This window comes from Equus asinus, chromosome 22 (assembly GCF_041296235.1).
Source record: "Equus asinus isolate D_3611 breed Donkey chromosome 22, EquAss-T2T_v2, whole genome shotgun sequence".
NCBI classification, from domain to species: domain Eukaryota; kingdom Metazoa; phylum Chordata; class Mammalia; order Perissodactyla; family Equidae; genus Equus; species Equus asinus.
This window is the reverse complement of record NC_091811.1, coordinates 15,090,672-15,107,852: the sequence shown is the minus strand read 5'-3', so window position 1 is coordinate 15,107,852 and position 17,181 is coordinate 15,090,672. Positions and strand designations below refer to the sequence as shown.

Sequence of the window (17,181 nt, the reverse complement as noted above, 5' to 3'; positions counted from 1 at the left end):
TGATCACTGCTGGCAGTGCCTGAAAGGACAGCCCTGGGGGACAGTGATGGCACCCCAACCTGCTCTTCCCTCTCCCTTTCTCTCATTTTCCAGTTCCTTTTCCCTTTCCTTCCTCCCCTCCACCCCAAGCTGTAAGCCCGTCTGTGATGCCCAGGGCTACCCACACACCTGGGAGCCCAGGAAAACTCAGTCTGAAGCCACCTGCCCTCTGTGTTCCCAGACCTAAGGTGAGGGCGTGTCAGGTGGCTGGTCCCGGCCCAGATGGAGACTGACCAGCAGGTGCTGTCATCCAGGCAAGGCTCCTGCTCACCACTCAGGGGAGAAGTGGGGGGGGGGGGGAATGGGGCTTCAGAACTATCCCCCTCAGCAACCAAAACCAGTAGGAAGGAGTGTAGTCCAGCAGCTACAGATGCTCAGTTGTGTTTGAGGAATGCAGGCCAACCAAATATCGTACCCTGTTCAGAAGCATTGTAACTTTTCAGCGTGATGTCATGGGACTCGTGGTGACAAAAAAGGAGCCATCTGTACCCAATGTCCAGGAAAAAGGATTCTTTGATTCTTGGATGGGAGAACTCAGGTCCCAAGGTGGGTGGGGACACCAGGCTCTGCACATTGCCGGCACACAGCCCCCCCCCAGCTCGCCCAGCTCCCTCCTTGAACATATGCACAAGCTGCCATGGGCAGGGCCCTGGGTTCCTGGCAGAGGAGACAGGCCAAGCAGCCCAAGTATTCCTGCCTCCGGCAGGGTGCTGCTCCCTATGCATTAACGGAGGGGCCCTTGGACTTATCAATCACACTGTTCTGATTTCGGTTAGCAGGCCCATCATGTGGGCCTGCTTGCTCCTGGCTCAAAGGCTAGAATCAAATTCCTAGGAAGCCAGGCCAAGGACCACGTCCTCCCAGCCCTTGCCTGCCCCTATCACTTGGACCACCCTTCACATCCATTGTTGTTTAGTGGTACCTAACGCTATGCTTCTAGAACTGCAGTGCTCACGGAAGCCGGGGCCAGGACTCCCTCACTGAGGAGCTGGTAAGGCTTTACGTAACCCGATGGCAGCCACGGCACTGTTCTCTGACAGTCCAGTGACCCTGGCTGAACTTTACCCGTGTATGCAGGCAGCCCGGTGCTTTCCACTCTCCTAGGGAGGACCTGGGCTGGCGGGGCGGGCAGCTCACGGCTCTGAGTCCTGCTTCCCCCCAGCTTTTTCAGTTCAGGGTGGCTCCATGGCTCTGCTCTGCTCTGCTGCTGCTTTTGGGCTCCGTTGACAGATGTGGGACTCTCATTTCCATAGAAAGAAAGCACTCACACAAAGGCGTCTGTGTGTGGCAGACTTTACTGAAGGTCAGGAGAGAAAGAGGGGGTTTTACATAGCAAAATTACAAAAACTTAAATTGAATATTAGACATCCATGAGCTTAGAAAGACCCTTAGCCGTCTCCACCAAACAGGCTCCAGCCTTCCGCGAAGGCACCTGGCCCCCTTCCCACCCGCCGTCCTCTCTCAGGAAGTAAACAAAAACCGAATTCTGCACAGCTTCTTATTCAGAGCAGCTTAGCCCTCCATTTGTTCTGTTCTTCCTTTCGAGACCCTTCCCTGGGGCCTCTTTCTCACCCTAATGAGCCACAAAGTTATTTCCCTGTTCCCGACACGAGCGCGAGGGTGGAAGTCCGCAGGCGCCGTCTCTGTGCCGGAGGTTCTGGCCACAGTGAGAGCCTGCATGCCTCCTCCTCGCCGGCCCCCAGGGACGTTAGGGTAGAGCTTTCTTTCCTCTAAAAACAAGAGCCGGGGGAAGCGTCTACACACCTCACTAGGAACAGTCTCTGGGTACTCACTGCAGGGGCGGCGCGAGCTGCTGCTTCATACAGACACACACAGCAGCTTCTCCCTCCCAACAGCGACCTGCAGTCAGCGCCACTTGATGCCCGTTTCACAAATGGGCTTACAAAGGTTCCACGAGGGTAAGGCATTTGCTCAAGATCACACGACTTGTAAGCAGCCACTTTGGCCCTAGATCAGCCTGGCTCTAGGTTTAAGTTCTTAACAACAGCTTACAGAGGTCAAACTCTTTGGGGAAAGCTTCTCGTTGTCATTCTTGGAGCTGCCATAACAGATAATGTAAGAAGGGGTCACACACAGTGGCCCCTGGGTACACCTCCCCTGAGGTGGAATCACACACATTACTGCTCTCCCTCACATTCCTCCTCTGGGCAGGAGTGGCACAGGTGACACTGGTGGCCCCACAGCTCCCTGCACCAGGCACAGCCCTGCCAGTTGTCAGGAGCTCCCTGCTGTCACTACCCCTGCTTACCAGGAGCGCCTACCCTATCTCCAGCCCCTCACCACCCTGCCTGCTGTCCACTGAGCCCCACAGCCAGGGAGAGGGAGCAGTGGCAGACCAAGCGCACACAATGTGAAGGAGGCCTGGGCAAGGCCACGCCAGGGCAGCCCCTACTCCTCACTCCCCAGGCTTCAGTCCTGAAAGCCTGCGTCCACACACATGCATACATGCACGCACACCCCAGACTCCTTCTGTGTGGGCTTCTCTCCTGTTAGGATGACCATCCCTCTCACGGACGTACACTGGTGCCCACTGGGCACAGTCTGCTGGGTCACCATAAGACCCCATGAGACGGGGGTCTGTTTCCACGTCCCTGTCTCAATGACGCCACCTGCTGGCCCTGGATGGGGTCGTGAGGGGGAGGGCTCCATCCCCTTCCTCACCCCCCAGGCCCGAACAGCAGGGATCACACGGCCTCATACACGTGCACTCATTTATCAGACGTTTACCCAGCACCTGCTCTGTTCCTGACATGGTGTTCAGTTGCCAGAAAGTAACAGACCAGGAAATCTAGTCTCCACCCACAGAACTGGAGTCTAGGAGAAAAGACCGACTCAGAGGCAGACGGTTACACATGCTTCTCTGTGGCCCACGGCAGCCTGGGGTTACCTTCTGAGAATCAGATCAAAAAGACTGGCTTCCTGACTCAGGAGACTGCCAGGAGCTCCCTCCACACGGGGTCACATCGCAGCCCTTGCCCAGCACGGCCAGCCCAGGGCCAGCCCAGCGGCTGCTCCACACCTCAGCCCTGCTCCTCCCACTCGCATTCCTGACACACCCGCCTCTCTGTACTGGGACACACTGCCGCCTTCTCCCTCTACTCAGGCCTTCGTTCCCCTCCTGGGCCTCTGCGAGGCTCAGTGACCCGGCCCTCTCCTCCCCTCTCCTCTCCTTGCGACACTCACCCCAGGCTGCACGTCCCGCTGACCTGCCCACTCAGTTTTCTCCCTCAGTGACACGTAAGCTCCTCAAGGACCTCATCTGCTTGGTCACCCACACACTCCCAGTGCCTGGCACAAAGCAGAAGTTAAATAACTATGTGCACATGAACGAATAAATGCACTAACACTCCAAGCTGACCTTCCATCCCCCCATCCTCATCTTTGGAACGGAGGCAGCATGGTACCTATGGGGTGAGGACTGGAAGTGACGGTGGAGGCCGGTGTTCTGGGACCAGTGACAGGGACTGAAACGGGTGATGAGCGGAAGGGCAGGAGTGACCAACCCTTCTGCACGTGAAGCGGTGACTCCACACTGGCTCCTGAAGAGGAGAGGGGATGGGCACTCCTGGCCAGAAACATGCAGTGGCAGGGCGGAAGGCAGGGAGGCCATGCTGCGAGGGGTGAGCGACTCAGAGGGTGCGGAGGGTGTCAGACGAGGCTGCAGGAGAGGGACCAGGTCAGGTCTCTCGTTTGCCCCAAGGCTTGTGGTCTGCACGACCCTGGGGGAGAGGAGCCTACATCTGCATTCTCCATGGCTGACTGGTTGGGAAGTGACACCTCTAAGCAGATGACTCCCCATTAGGCCACTGAGATCAGTTCACAGACGGAAGGGAAACTCACAGACAACACCCGGCCCCACCAACATCCGCACTGCCTGCTTCCACCCATGACACAAAAGACCACCTCCTCCACATGTGCATTTGCCCCACAGCCAAGAGGCTGCTCACACGTCCTCCATGAGCACTTCTCTGAAGGTTCATAGTCAGGCTGGAAGGGCAGGCATCATGAGCTCCCGATTCAAACAGCCCCAGGAATCAGGGTGGAGGGGGGAGAGGGCAGAGGGCTGTGACGCTGACTGTGGGCAGGGGCGGGGGGCTGCAGAGCCTCACAGAACAGAAACCCACACAAGGAACGAGAGCACATGCCACCTGCTGGGGCCTGGGACCCCATGCCATATCACATCACCTTTCGACGGAGCCGGGCCCCCACACAGGAGTTCTGCCTCTGGCATGAGGCCTAGTGGCGGCCCAGACGTGTTTGCTGAAGTTGCTTTCTAATGAAGACGGGGAGTTGCCGGCCTGCAGAGGACAGAGGGAGGGTGCCGGCCGGCTTCTCCTCCCACCTGGAATGCTGGCCAGCCCTGCTCCTCCCGCCTGCTTTTATCTAAACATTGCCCATCCTTAAGGGGCAGCCCCTCTCAATTGTGACTTCTTCCCTGAATCTTGCACACCCTGCTCTCTCCCATCTCTGAACTCCAGTCGCTCTGAGGATCAGCCCATCCCACTCAAGAATTTTCCAATCTGACTCCTTAGCCTGCAAGCTCCTCCTCCTACTAATAATGTATATTTATCGAACACATTTATGTGCTCGGCACTATGCTAGGCACTCTACATATACGAGGTAGGTACTGTTATTATACCCATTTTACAGATGGGGAAACTGAGGCACAGTGAAATTAAGTAACTTGCCCCAAGGTCACACAGCTGGTGAGTAGCTATGCACCAGGACTCCAATCCTAGCTGTCTGACCCCAGGGCCCGCACTCCCAGCCACTCGGTAAGCCCTCTGAGATGCTGTCTTACTCACACTCATATGCCCACACATCTCCCTGAGCGCTGGGCACACAGAAAACCCCTGTAGGTAGAATCTTTGTTCCCCTTCTGCTCCAGGCTCCTGGAGCTGGGGTTCCCTATCAGGGAAGATGATACCAAAGAGCCACTGGACGGCAGCAAAGAGCCAGCCCCAGGCTTCCCTGGGGGAGGGGAGCAACAAGCTAATCAGAAGTGTGTTCGGTGCCTCTGCACCAGGCACTTTGCTGGCCTTCCCTCTCCTCACCACTCAGGCCTTCTAAGGTGGGCGCTACTGCCTTCCCCCTTTAGACAGGAAAGGGACAGGCTCAAGACAGGTGGAGAACTTTGCCCGAGCTCAGGCAGCTAGGAATACCAGGCCTGAAGCCAGGACTGTGGAACCAAGCCTGTGTCAATTCGCAGGAGAAATAAATAAACCAGCGAACCCCTAGGCCCAGAGTGGGTTCCACTCCCCTCCTCCATCTCCGGGGAGCACAGAAGCTACTGTTTGGGGAGGGAGCGGATGGCCTAGCTCTGAGATAGTCACCACCCAAGAGGCATCCTGGCTGGGAGCGAGTTGAGGTAAGACTCAGAATGTCAGAACTAGATGGTCTCAGAGACCACTGGTCCACCACAGACCTCTGACCAACTTTCTTGGTCTTCACCACCAAAAAGGATGCTGCATGAGCCCCGCCTCACCACCTAGACCCTGCAGGCTGGCTCCCACACTGCCACTCCTGCCCTCCCTGTCTCGGGCTCCTCTGATCTGGGGCCAGTCCCCCCACGCAGCCAGCACGGCCACGGAATCCACGTCCACCAGAGACAGATGAAAACTATCTAAAGACTTCTGACTGTGTCCCCTCCCAACCATTCCAATAATCCAACCCCGGGCCGGCCCAGGCCTCCCTGTGACTGTCCTGGGGCCGTGGCAGCAGAGGTGGCAGGGAGCGCAGGGGTGTCACGCACATGTGGCTGCGAGTGCACACATGGGCACTCATGGAACAGAGAACCCACACGCCTATCCTCAGGCCTCCCAGTGCGGCCAGCAGCAGAGTGCAGGGGCTCAAGTGGCAGCAGAGGGACAATCCCATCTTGAGCTTCAGCATCTGGTGACGTTCCTGGCTGAGTCCCTTGGGGCGATGGCTTCAGAACTGCCCGAGCTGCATCCCTGGGGCTGCTTCCAGCCTGCCCCCCTTCTCCCACAGTCCCTCCCGAGGCTTATACAGCCAGAGTCGGTCCTCTGCAAATATGTATCTGGGGTTTATTTTGGGTTGTATTGCAGGGTCAGGCACAGTTTGTTCCTGGGTAGGAAGAGTCATGACCTCTCAGCTCTTGGCACTTCAGGGAGCTGCCCCTGCAGGTCCCCTCCCCATGTCCCTGCACACACGATGTTGTCTCTTCCCCCCTCCCTGCTCCCCAAGTCTCTTATTCTTTCACCAGTCGGTAGATATGGTGTTGAGCCCCGTGCTCGCTTGCTGACACCTCAAAGACATATGCAATGCACAGCAAGGTCTCCTGCGTGTCTCTGTTGGTGACCACCTGCAGGGGAGAGAAGATGAGGGTTAAGGCCCCAGAAGAGGGCATGCCAGTTGCTCTCCCCACCGAGCCACTCCCGTCCCACACCTGCAGGATGGTGAAGTTCTCCAGCACGCTGTTCATCATGTACTTCTCGGGCAGGTGCTTCAGCTTGTGGATGAAGTTGATCATGTACTCACAGAGCGGGGACCGGTGGATGCGGTATGAGTAGTGGCCATTCTCATAGCGGGCATACTCTGTCTGCAGGACCCAGGGACAGCAGGGGCTTAGAATTTCTTTGGACCACCTCCAGCCCAGGCCCAACTCCAAGAGGGAGCTCCACAACCCACTCACTCTTAAGAGGGAAGAAAAGACAGGAGGCCTGGAGGCCCTTGAGAACAGAGCCTCCCCCCTCCCTCAGGGGCAGGCAGAAGCTGGGCGATGGAGGAAGGAGCTCAGACCTAAGAGTAGTGGTAACAGGTGAGAAGAGATAGAGGGACCACTCAATCTTGGCTGCACACTAGAATAACATAGCGGAAGGCGCACAGGGATCCTTGTGTTCATAGAACCATCATGTATTTGTACCTGCAGATACAGACACACACACACACACACACACACACACCCACACACGAGTGCATGGAAAGCACTGGAACCTGAATCGGATTGGCGGGTTGCATCAATTTCCTGGTTGCCAACATTATACTCCAGATACGCAAGATGTTGCCATTAGGGGAAGTGGGTGAGGGGTACATGGGATTACAATTGCATGTGGAACCACAATTATCTCAAGATAGAAAATTAATCAAAAATAACTTGAGCAGCTTTTCAAAAACTGCTATTGTCCGGACTCCACCCGAGGGTCCCGGGTGAAGTGCTGTGGAGCGGAGCACAGGCGCTGGTGTGTTTCAAACCCCAGGGTGAGGTCAGGTGCAGCCAGGTTTGAGAACCCCAGGGATGGGGAGGGCCTCTTCCCTGGTCCCAGCCTGGCATCAGTTATGTTTGACATGAGGTGGGTTATCAATAACTGAGAGACTGTGAGGATGACAAATTCAGACAAATTTGGGGAAAGAGAAGAGGTTAGGGATGAAGACCAGCCTGAAACAGTGAAAAGGTCTGTTTACCAAGTGTGCTGGGCAGTCTCCTACCTCCACTTTCTCTACCACCTGCTTGCCAAAAGAGCAGACCTTGGTGGAACAGGTGATTATCATGTTCTCGGGACTCTCGTACTGGCTGGAGACCCCGTAGAAGGAGCTGCCTTCATCCTCGATGTTGGTGTTGAGGTCTGCCTGGAGGGAGACATGGGAAGCCAAGAAGCGGACAGGTAAGTCAGCAGGGCCCTCTCGGGGGCAGAGTCATGGAGTCCTCGTCCAGCTCTAGGACCAGGAAGCACTCAGCAGGCTTAAAAAGAACTCGGGCAGTGGGAGCTTGGAAAGCTCCCACTTTTCTCCATATCCAAGCCAGGTACACAATCAGGTCAAGTTGCCTACATGACGGGAGAGAGAACACTGCGACCTGAGTTAGTTTCAGGCCAGGGCTGCCCACTCAGGTACCGACACATCCAGTGGGGGGGGGAGGGGGCACAAATTTGCCTTTAGGACTTCAAGACCCTGACAATGCTCTTTCCGAAATGGCTCTAGGGGCTGGCCTCCCACCCATCTGTACGGCACGGCTGAGTCCAGACACCCTTGACCTTGTCACATCTGGGTCAGCCTCCAGACCAGACTGCCCAACACCAGTCTTCTCCCCCTTGGTTCACTCTCCGGCTGCCTGCGAGCTCTTAAAAACACAAGTCTGACTGCATCACTCTAGTTAAAACCCTCTCACGGAGCCCCTCTGCCACAGGGAACGTGGTCTCACTCCCAGCCCGGCTTACGAGCCCCTGTTCCCCTGCATCAGCTTCTCGCCAGTCCACAAATTGGCCTCTCGTCCTTGCCCTGCAGAAAAGTAGAGCTTTAACTGCCTCCTGCTGGATGCTGTGTTGATTCGAAACTTTCCTCCTAGAAAGGTGGAGTGAGCCTCAATCTCACACACACTCCCGGCCCCGAGGAACAGGCAGGATCTCTCTCAGTTTGATCAGCAGGCTCCCTGACTAGGCCTTGCCCCAGGCCCCAGAGCTGATAAGTGAGAAGCCTGGGGGCTCCAACTCCAGTGCTCGTCCCAACCCAGCAGGGGGCCACAGGAAAGGGAGGGAGGGGCTGGATGAGACAATTCGGTGTCTTGGTGACTCTGAGGAAGGAGCCGTATTTCTGAAGCCCTAAGCCCCTTAGGAGTCCCCATCCCCAGAAGAGAGGCCCCACATCAAATCACCCCATCTGAGTCAGGCATGCTAAAAGAGCAACTGAGGACTCAGAAGAAATGTAGACAGATTACAAAAGGCTTATTCTTAAGGCAAAGCCTCTCCCCCCACGTGGCCCCACGAATGCAGTGGGAGCTCCAGGCCTTGACAAAGATTCCGACACCAGGGACTCTTCTGCACCGTGATGGGAGGGTCCCCCCAACCCCAGGAAGTTTCCGGCGTGATTCAGAGCCTGGCACAGGCAGTTCTGGTACTGGCCGTTAGGGGGTGCTCAGTCATTATTTTTCTCTCCTCTGGGGCAAGACGTTTTCCAAGAGCAAGTCCGCTCCCCAGACCGGCAAGGCGGTGCTAAATGTCTTATGGCACAATAGAAATATTATGTAGCTACAAAAAATGTTGAGAAGGACCTATATTTACTATTGTGAATTGACTACAACTCTTAACTACATTACAACTAATTGGACTACATTACTGAGAGGGAAAAAAACCCAAGTTATGGAACAGAATGAGTATGTGTTACTTCTACGATGAGGAAAAAAAGGCTGTTTTCATGCTGAAACAGAATGGCATATGTTTTAGTGTGCTCTGTGATGCCTTAATGAGGGCATTAGGAAAAAGAAAAAAGAAGAATTGGAGCTGCATTCAAGACAGTGTTCAGTCTCTGACATAAGAGCAATGCTGCAAACACCCTCCGCTTCCTCCGCCCCGGCCTGTCTCCCCACTCTGCTGGGAGCGGAGCCCGGCGGGCAGGGCGCCCAGGAGTCCCGGCAGAGGTGGACCAGGCCTTCAGTGGGCTGGGAATTAATGGCAGCTGAGACTGGGGCAAGGCCTTACAGTGAAATATAAGGCGAACTGGGACCAAAACCTGGCTCGCGTCTCCTCTTTTCTCTCCCGGTAAGTCACACGCTCCTGCTCGGAGACCAAGTTTGTCAGACCTCCCTAAAAGGGGCTGAGGGACAGTTTGTGTGCTCAAGATACACTACAGCTAGAAGCACATGGGGCAAACGGGGACCACGACTGAAAAAAGGCTGGCAGGAAGGCCAGCTGCCGAGAAGGGCAGGCACCTGAACGTGGGGGGACATGGCGGGTCGAGGGGGATGGCCAAGGGGCCAGGCCGGAGCATAAAATGATGTCTTTCAGACTTTAGCCACTGCCGGCCTCCTTCTGATTAATGCCACACTCATGTGCCACCTTCCACAAGTCCTACTATGCCCCTACTGGTTTCTTTTAAATCGACTTACTCTTATTCCTTAACTCCATTCTAAGCAATATATCCAGGAAATCAGGGGTTCTATTTTTCTAACATATATGAAAGTAATTACATAACTATTAAAGGAGAAATATTTATGCATGTGCCACCTAAAAGAACACTATGCTCCACCCCAGCACCTCGCAGCCATCTGGACGTGCCCTTCCTTGCCCTGTGCTGGCAGATCTGTTCAGACGGCCTTGCCCCTCCCAGAGGGTAAGCTCCCTGGAGGCAAGAACCAAGCTCTCCCCATGGCTTGGGCAGTGCTCAAGGTTCAGGGTGGGCCTTCAATAAAGGTCACATGTGGCTGTTCAACCTCTCACCTCTGGGTGGCGATGGGTGAGAAGAGAGGTCCCTTGGTCATGAGGATGGACCTGCCATCTCCTGCTTACCAGGGAGTCCTCTGAGCCCAGCTCCACTCCCATGTCAAGTACATTCCAGGGTCTTCTGTCATCACCTTCCTCTCACCTGGTCCTTCTAATCACTCCATACCCATTGATCCTGCCCCAGCCCAGAACAGCAGGGGCAGTGGGGGCCCAAGGAGGCTGGAACATTGTCCCTGCTCTCAAGGAATTTATAACTTGTGGGAGAGCAAGTAGAATAAGTGAGCTGGTGGTTGAGTAGGAGAGAGCGAGAGAGAAGAGGGTAGGGGGCGACATGTAGCCCAAAGTGACGATTCAAAGTGTCCCCAGAACCTGCCCTGTGGTTAGTTATGCTGCACAGACCCACGAGACGCAGGCCAGTGACGCAGACAACGCACCCCAGAGCGCCTCCCTTGTCCTCAGTGCCCCATCCTTCTCGTCACAACCCCACCCCCTTCTCCCGCAGCTATGCTCAGGCATTTCCTGTCTGCCCTTGTATCCCCCACTCTAAGCATCTCCCCCAAACGAGCTTGCTTCTCTGCTTTCTCAGCCCAAGAGGAAAGCTGCCCCCCATATTACGCTGACAGGTGCCCCCCACCACTTGCCCTCCTGCCCTCTGAATGCCCCCTTGCTTCCCTCCCTCCACCCTATTCATAGCCGTGGTGCGGGTGGGCAGCTCACAGGCTGTGCCTGGAACAGGTGTGTGGGATCGGGTGACTGACAGATGAGCCGGGACAGCCGCAGTCCGGGTGTGGGGGCTGGAGAGGCCCAGATTCATTGTCATGTGCTGGTATGTGCCTGGGAGAAATGTCAGGGCCCAAAAGGGAACGGCAGGCTGGGATGGGAGGGCAGTCTGGGGTACTCTCCTCCCTCCATGGCCTTAGCTCAGCGCTGCCCAGTGTGTTCACTTTGCAGACTGATGTTAATGGCCAGCAGTGTTCAAGAGCGTCCCCCACCTCTCCCTGGCCCCAAGGACAGGGGTACCTCTGCTGCTAAGGTTCTGGGGGAGGCTGGTGGGCTTCAGCTTCTCAGGCCCTGCACGAGACCTCGCAAAATGCATCCACATCTGAGACAGCACACCCTCACAAGTCAACCCCGCACTCAGGGGCCATTTCCAGCTGCAAACGATTTGTCCTGGTGGTCTGTGAGCCTAGGAATTACTGCAATCCCATCAGTAAGGACAGGAACTTCAGTGGGAGGGGGACTTAGGAGGTTGGGTTGGGGACATCAAAGTCCTCCTCCCACTCCAAGTGGGCCCTCGATCAACACCTCAGCACGTGTGTTCAAGGCCTGGGTGCCGGCTGAGAAACCTGCTGGGCAGGAAAAGAAAGGAAGGCTGGGGGAGGTGGCACTGTTTCCCAGCCTGGGCAGCTCGCCTTCCTAATTGTGTGTGGTCACTCTCACACCAGCCTAGGCAGGGGAGGGCGTGGCCAGGCCAGGACGCAGGAGAAGAGGGTTCCAGTGGCTGAGGATGCTGGAGCTGCCAGGGAGGAGCCCACGGACGACCAAGTCTCCTGGTTAGCAAACAAGAGCACTTCTGTTCCCCACATCACAGATTTGTTCTTTCCTGGTGTCTCTGCCCTCCCACACAGGAGGAGGACAGACCAGATGACTGCCAAGGCCGCCTGGCCACAACACGCCCCATCTCTGGTTTCACCCGTCCTCGCTGCCTCAGCCTGTGGCCTTCAGAGAGGGCTGGCTCATGGGGCTCAGGGAAGGGGTGGGGAGGAGGCAGGGACACAGCCTCCCTTCACTGCCAGCTGACCCCACACACGGGGGCTCAGAGACACAGCCCTCTGCAGACCCTCAACAACACACTGCTGCTTTTCAGACAGAAAAGATGAGCTTTGCTCAGGACACAGTTTCGAGTGGCAGAATCAAGCCGAGAACCCCCACCTCCCAGCTGGGGCCCACTGCCGCCGTCGCTCGCCCTGACGCTCGCTCGCCCGATGCACTACGAGGGCCTCGCCTGCAGCCCACCACCCTCCCTTGCACAGTGGTTACTGCCCCAGGACCCCGGATCCATTCTGGATTCTCCCACTTGGAACATGAGCTCCTGGAAGACAAGGCCACGCAGGGGCTGGGTCCACATGGCACAGGCTGTGGGCACAGTCCATGGCCGGAGCACAAAGGCCGTGTGGGCTCTACAAAACCCAAGAAGCCCAACTGCCCGACTCCCAGTGCCTGCACAGAGTCATGACTGCCCTCTCTGTGCTCCCGCTGTCTGCCGTTCCTTGGGGGCCTGGGCTCCTCTGTGAGAAACCAGTCCTTCCTCCGGCAGGACCGGGGGGGCACCCAGGTACTCTGCAAGGAAGGACAGCTTGTGTGATGGTTCCAAGCACACCCCCTGGAGACAGCCTGCCTGGTCTGAAGCCTGCTTCTGCCACTGTGACCTGGGTGACCCTGGCACCTCTCTGTGCCTGTCTCCCCTCTATGGGATGAGCCTGCCAACTGCATCTGCCCCTGGGGATAGCAAGGATGAAGCCTGCTAACATGTGTGAAGTGATGAACAGGGCCTGCTATGAGGTATGATCTTCCACCTCCAGCATGCATGGAGCAAGAACGAGCACAGGAAAGAGGCTCACCCTGGCTTGGTGTCTCAAAGCCACGCCCTTACTTACTCCATGCCTCAGTTTCCCCCAATTTGTGAAATGAGGGGCCTAGGATGGTCCTCATCTGGATGGTGTCTAGAAGAATACAGAATATTATCTCCAACTAAAAGAAGGCAGGAGGTGGTGAAAAGGGCCCCAAAGATGCCACCTCCCCGCTTCAGGGGGAGACAAATGCCTCCTGCCAACCAGGCCTCCCTTCTGACTCTAAAATGCACCCTCGGGGTAGCTGAGCCAGGGCTGGGAGAGCCACAGACCACCTCACCCAAGCTCCTTCTTCCAGGTCAGGGCTAAGCCTGGACGGGTTTGGGGAGCACGGAAGCAGCACTCCAGAGGGCGGAGGCTTCCACAGAGGAAAGGCCCGCAGCCTCCCAGACACACAGCAGGAAACAGGAGCTGCCACTGCTGCCTGTGCAGTGACAGCGCTAAGTGGCTGCCCACAGCAAAGCCTCTTGGCTCCAATTCCCACGTCCAGGGCTGGAAGGGAGAGTAGGGAGATGAGAAAGGGAGGTGAGATGGTTTAAGCCCTTCCTGAAAAACAGGAGAATGGCATCCTGCCGTGCATCACACTTGAAAGCCAGCCCCGCCGGCCAGGTCCTGAAGAGGCTGGCGCCCGCCTCCTACTCAGCCTGCATCATGGCCGTTCCCCACTGGCTGCCTCACCCGACTATGCACAGCTCTGGCCATGTCATGCCCTGTTCAAAAAATATTCCCCACTACCTACAGAGAAGGGATGGCACATGTGCAGTAAGCGTGCCATTATCGTCCCCGGCTACACCTGTGGCAGACATTCCCAGTCAATCCAGCACTTTCTCCCTCTAGATCCTTCTCAACCCAGCAGTCCAAACAACGACTACCAATCCCCGGAGGGACACACAGGTTAAAGCCTATGTTCCTGGACATCTGGTTAAAATGGGAGCCTGACCATACAAGTTAATTTTTCCCCTTCCAGAAAGCCAGCTAGAATGACAGCAAACAACTTTCAAGATGTGCTGCACCACAAAGGTAAAGGAAACGGAGGAAAGACCAAAATGACAAGAGAGTTCAATAAATTCAGGGCGACTGCAGACTGAACAGAGCTGGGAGGGATTCTGTGGGGCGAAGGAAGCAAAAGGAATTGCAACCTAAAAGTACGTTCGGAGAGCTGCAGAGCAGACGCGTCTGATGGACTTGAGAAGCCCTGCACAGCTCGAGACTAGAGGGACCAGGACGGTGGGCCGGGGAGGCTCCAGATATGACACAAGGAACTGACCGAAAGACGGTACGTTGTGGTCAGCCTCCAGGCCGACCTCTCCCACCTTCGGCAAAGGGGCAAGGGATTATCTTCCCCAGAAATTAAACAGGAGGGCGTCGGGGTTCAGGGACACCCGGCATGTTTGAAGAGGGCTACGAGACAGGGGTGAAAACAGGGGAATTCGGTGAAACTCGCCTAAGAAATGGCTGGATGGCTTCACCCTCTCCTAGAATGCTAGTGACCAGGCACAAACCCTCCAGGAGGAAATGAGGCGTCTTCTCTAGAGAAACTGAACCACCTCAGAAAAAAAGGTCTAGTAAACACAACATTTATCGGTTTTCCCAGTAAAACAGGTGGTTCCCACCCCAATCACCCGACAGTGAAGCCCACCAGGGTGTGAGTCCCACACTGTGCACAGAGCTCCCGGTCACTATGAAACACGGACAAATGGCACAAACAACAAAGGAAAGAAGAGACTGGACTTCATCAAAATGAAAAACTTGTACTTCAAACAACACTATCAAGAATGTGAAAAGAGAGCTGACAGAATGGGAGACAATATCTGCAAATCATATATCTGACTTCTATTCATAATACATAAGAACTCACAAGTCAGTAAAAACACAACCCAATTTAAAAATGGGAAAGCGGGGGGTCGGGGTGGGCACAAAGGGTGAAGGGGTGCACCTACAACATGACTGACAGACAATAATGTACAACCGAAATTTCACAAGGTTGTAAACTATCATAATCTTAATAAAAAGTAAAAAAAGAAAAAAAAAACTGGGCAAGGGCGCTGAAGAGACATGTCTCCAAAGAAGGTACATGAATGACCAATAAGCACATGAAAAGATGCTCAAGATCACTAATCGTCATGGAAATGCAGAGCCAAACCACAACGAGCTGTCGCCTCACACCCAGGAGGACGGCCATAACTACAGAGAAGACCAGTGCTGGTGAGGACGTGGAGAAACTGGGACCTTGTATGCCGCTGGTGGAAATGTAAAACGGGGCAGCCACTTTGGAACACGGTCCGGCAGTTCCTCAAAAAGGTAAACAAAGAGTTACCATACTTTCCAGCAATTCCGCACCTGAGCATATACACAAGAGAAATGAAAACATATGTCCACACCAAAATTTGTACAGGAATGTTCATAGCAGCATTATTCATAATAGCCGAAGCTGGAAACCACCCAAATGCCCATGAACTGCTGAACGGATAAACAAAATGTGGTATATAAGTACAATGGAGTAATATTCAGCCAGAAAAAGGAAGGAACTACTGATACACGCCACTATAGGGCCGAACCTTGAAAACATTACGTTAAGTGAAAGAAGCCAGACACAACAGACCACATGTTGTATAACTCCTTTTATATAGGATACCCAGAAAAGGCAAATCTACAGGGACAGAATGTAGACTAGTGGTTGCCTATGGCTGGGGGAGGAGAGGTAGGGGCGAGGGCTAAAGGGTTTATTTTGGGGGTGATAAAAATGCTCAAAAATTAATTGGTTGCACAACTCTGCAAATACACTAAAAAACTGAATTTTACACTTCAAGCAGATGAATTGTATGTAAGTGAACTATATGGCAATAAAGCTATTAAAAAAACACAGACTAAAAAAATATGGCCAAGTACTATAGATATTTGAGAAAACCTTCCAACTTAAAAGAAAGAGACCAAAACAGACAGAAAAAAAGGATTAAAAGGAAATAAAAACAAAGAAGGGAGAAGAAAACTTAAAAAATAACTCTTAGTCCATATCCCCAGAAAGATAAGAGAAAAACTGTAGTCATAAAACAAGATCAGGATGCAATCAAAGAACAAGCAGAAGCTCTTAAAAATTAAAAGTTTCACAGTCAAAATTAAATATTTGATAGAAGGTGGGGGCAAAGAATGCCACCACATTCCATTAATCTAATTCACCATTAACTGTACAATGTACCAAGGTTTTATGAACCACTAAGAAAGAAAAATGCCGTCAACTGAATTCTGACACAGCAGCAACTGAAAGTCTTGTCCATCTGCTATAGTAATAGAACCCTGATTCTGTTCAGAATGGCAATTTACTCAACTAAAAGTGTACATTTTCCTGGCTCCTTTGCAGCCAGGTGCAACCATCCAACTAATTAAGTGTTGTGTGGGACTTCCAGGAAGGTTCCTTATAGGGAGCTAAGTTGGTTTCTTCCTTCCTGATGCCAGGAATATGGATATGATGGCTGGAACTCCAGCAGCCATGACCATGAGGACAAAAGCCACACACTGAGCATGGCAAATAGTCAGAGAGGGGTCAGGTCCCTGGTGAGTTCACGGAGCTGCTGGACCAGCCCTGGGCAGTCTACCTCCAGACTGACTTTACGTGAAGGAAAAACAAACTATTTATTTATGCCACTACTGCTTTGGATTTTACATAGTATGCACTCAGATACACTCTTAACTAATTCAGAAGAATTAGAAGATAAAGCTAAGGAAATCTCCAAGAAAATGAACTGGGAAATAAACAGGGAAATGGGAAAAATCATAGAGGATAAGTCCTGGAGATCCAACATCAGACTAAGAGGGGTTCCTGGAAAAGAACACAGAGAAAACAGAGGGAAAGAAATTATCAAAGAAATAACACAAGTAAATTTCCCCAAATTGAGAGTTACTAATCTCACGATTAAAAGTGCCTACGAAGTGCCTGGCTCAAAAATAGGAAGTGGAAAACCACATACCCCAGAGCTCATCCACGTGAAATTTAAGAACACGGGGATAGAGAGGAAATACAAAACTCTGAGAGACAAAAAACACACCAAGTCACGTAACAAAGGAGAAGCAATTAGAACGTATCAGTCTACTAGCGTTGGCAGACAACGGAGCAACGCATTAAAGAATGAGTCTTAAAAATCACTTCTGGGAAAATCATTTGTGATCTAGACTCTATGCCCAGGCAAACTATCAATCAAGTACAAAAAAAGAGAAATTTCAAAACGGCAAAGACTTAGAACATTTATCTACCATGCATCTTTTCTTAGGAAGGTACTAGAGAATGTGTTCCCTTTGAATGAGGGGGGACACCAAAACAG

At 53.6% G+C, this 17,181-nt stretch overlaps 1 protein-coding gene across 5 annotated transcripts in view; it reads right to left on the bottom strand.

The window, feature by feature from the left end:
• Positions 1-6,087: 6,087 nt before the first annotated feature.
• TEAD4 (TEA domain transcription factor 4) overlaps positions 6,088-17,181 on the bottom strand; it is a 61,935-nt gene continuing 50,841 nt past the window's right edge. For all 5 annotated transcript variants that reach the window (XM_070494850.1, XM_070494846.1, XM_070494848.1 and 2 more), the window contains 3 exons: positions 7,510-7,650; positions 6,470-6,622; positions 6,088-6,385 (listed from right to left, as the gene is read on the bottom strand). In XM_070494850.1, the coding sequence (XP_070350951.1) occupies positions 6,272-6,385; positions 6,470-6,622; positions 7,510-7,650 (408 nt within the window). In that variant the 3' untranslated portion in view covers positions 6,088-6,271. The remainder of the gene's footprint in view (positions 6,386-6,469; positions 6,623-7,509; positions 7,651-17,181) is intronic.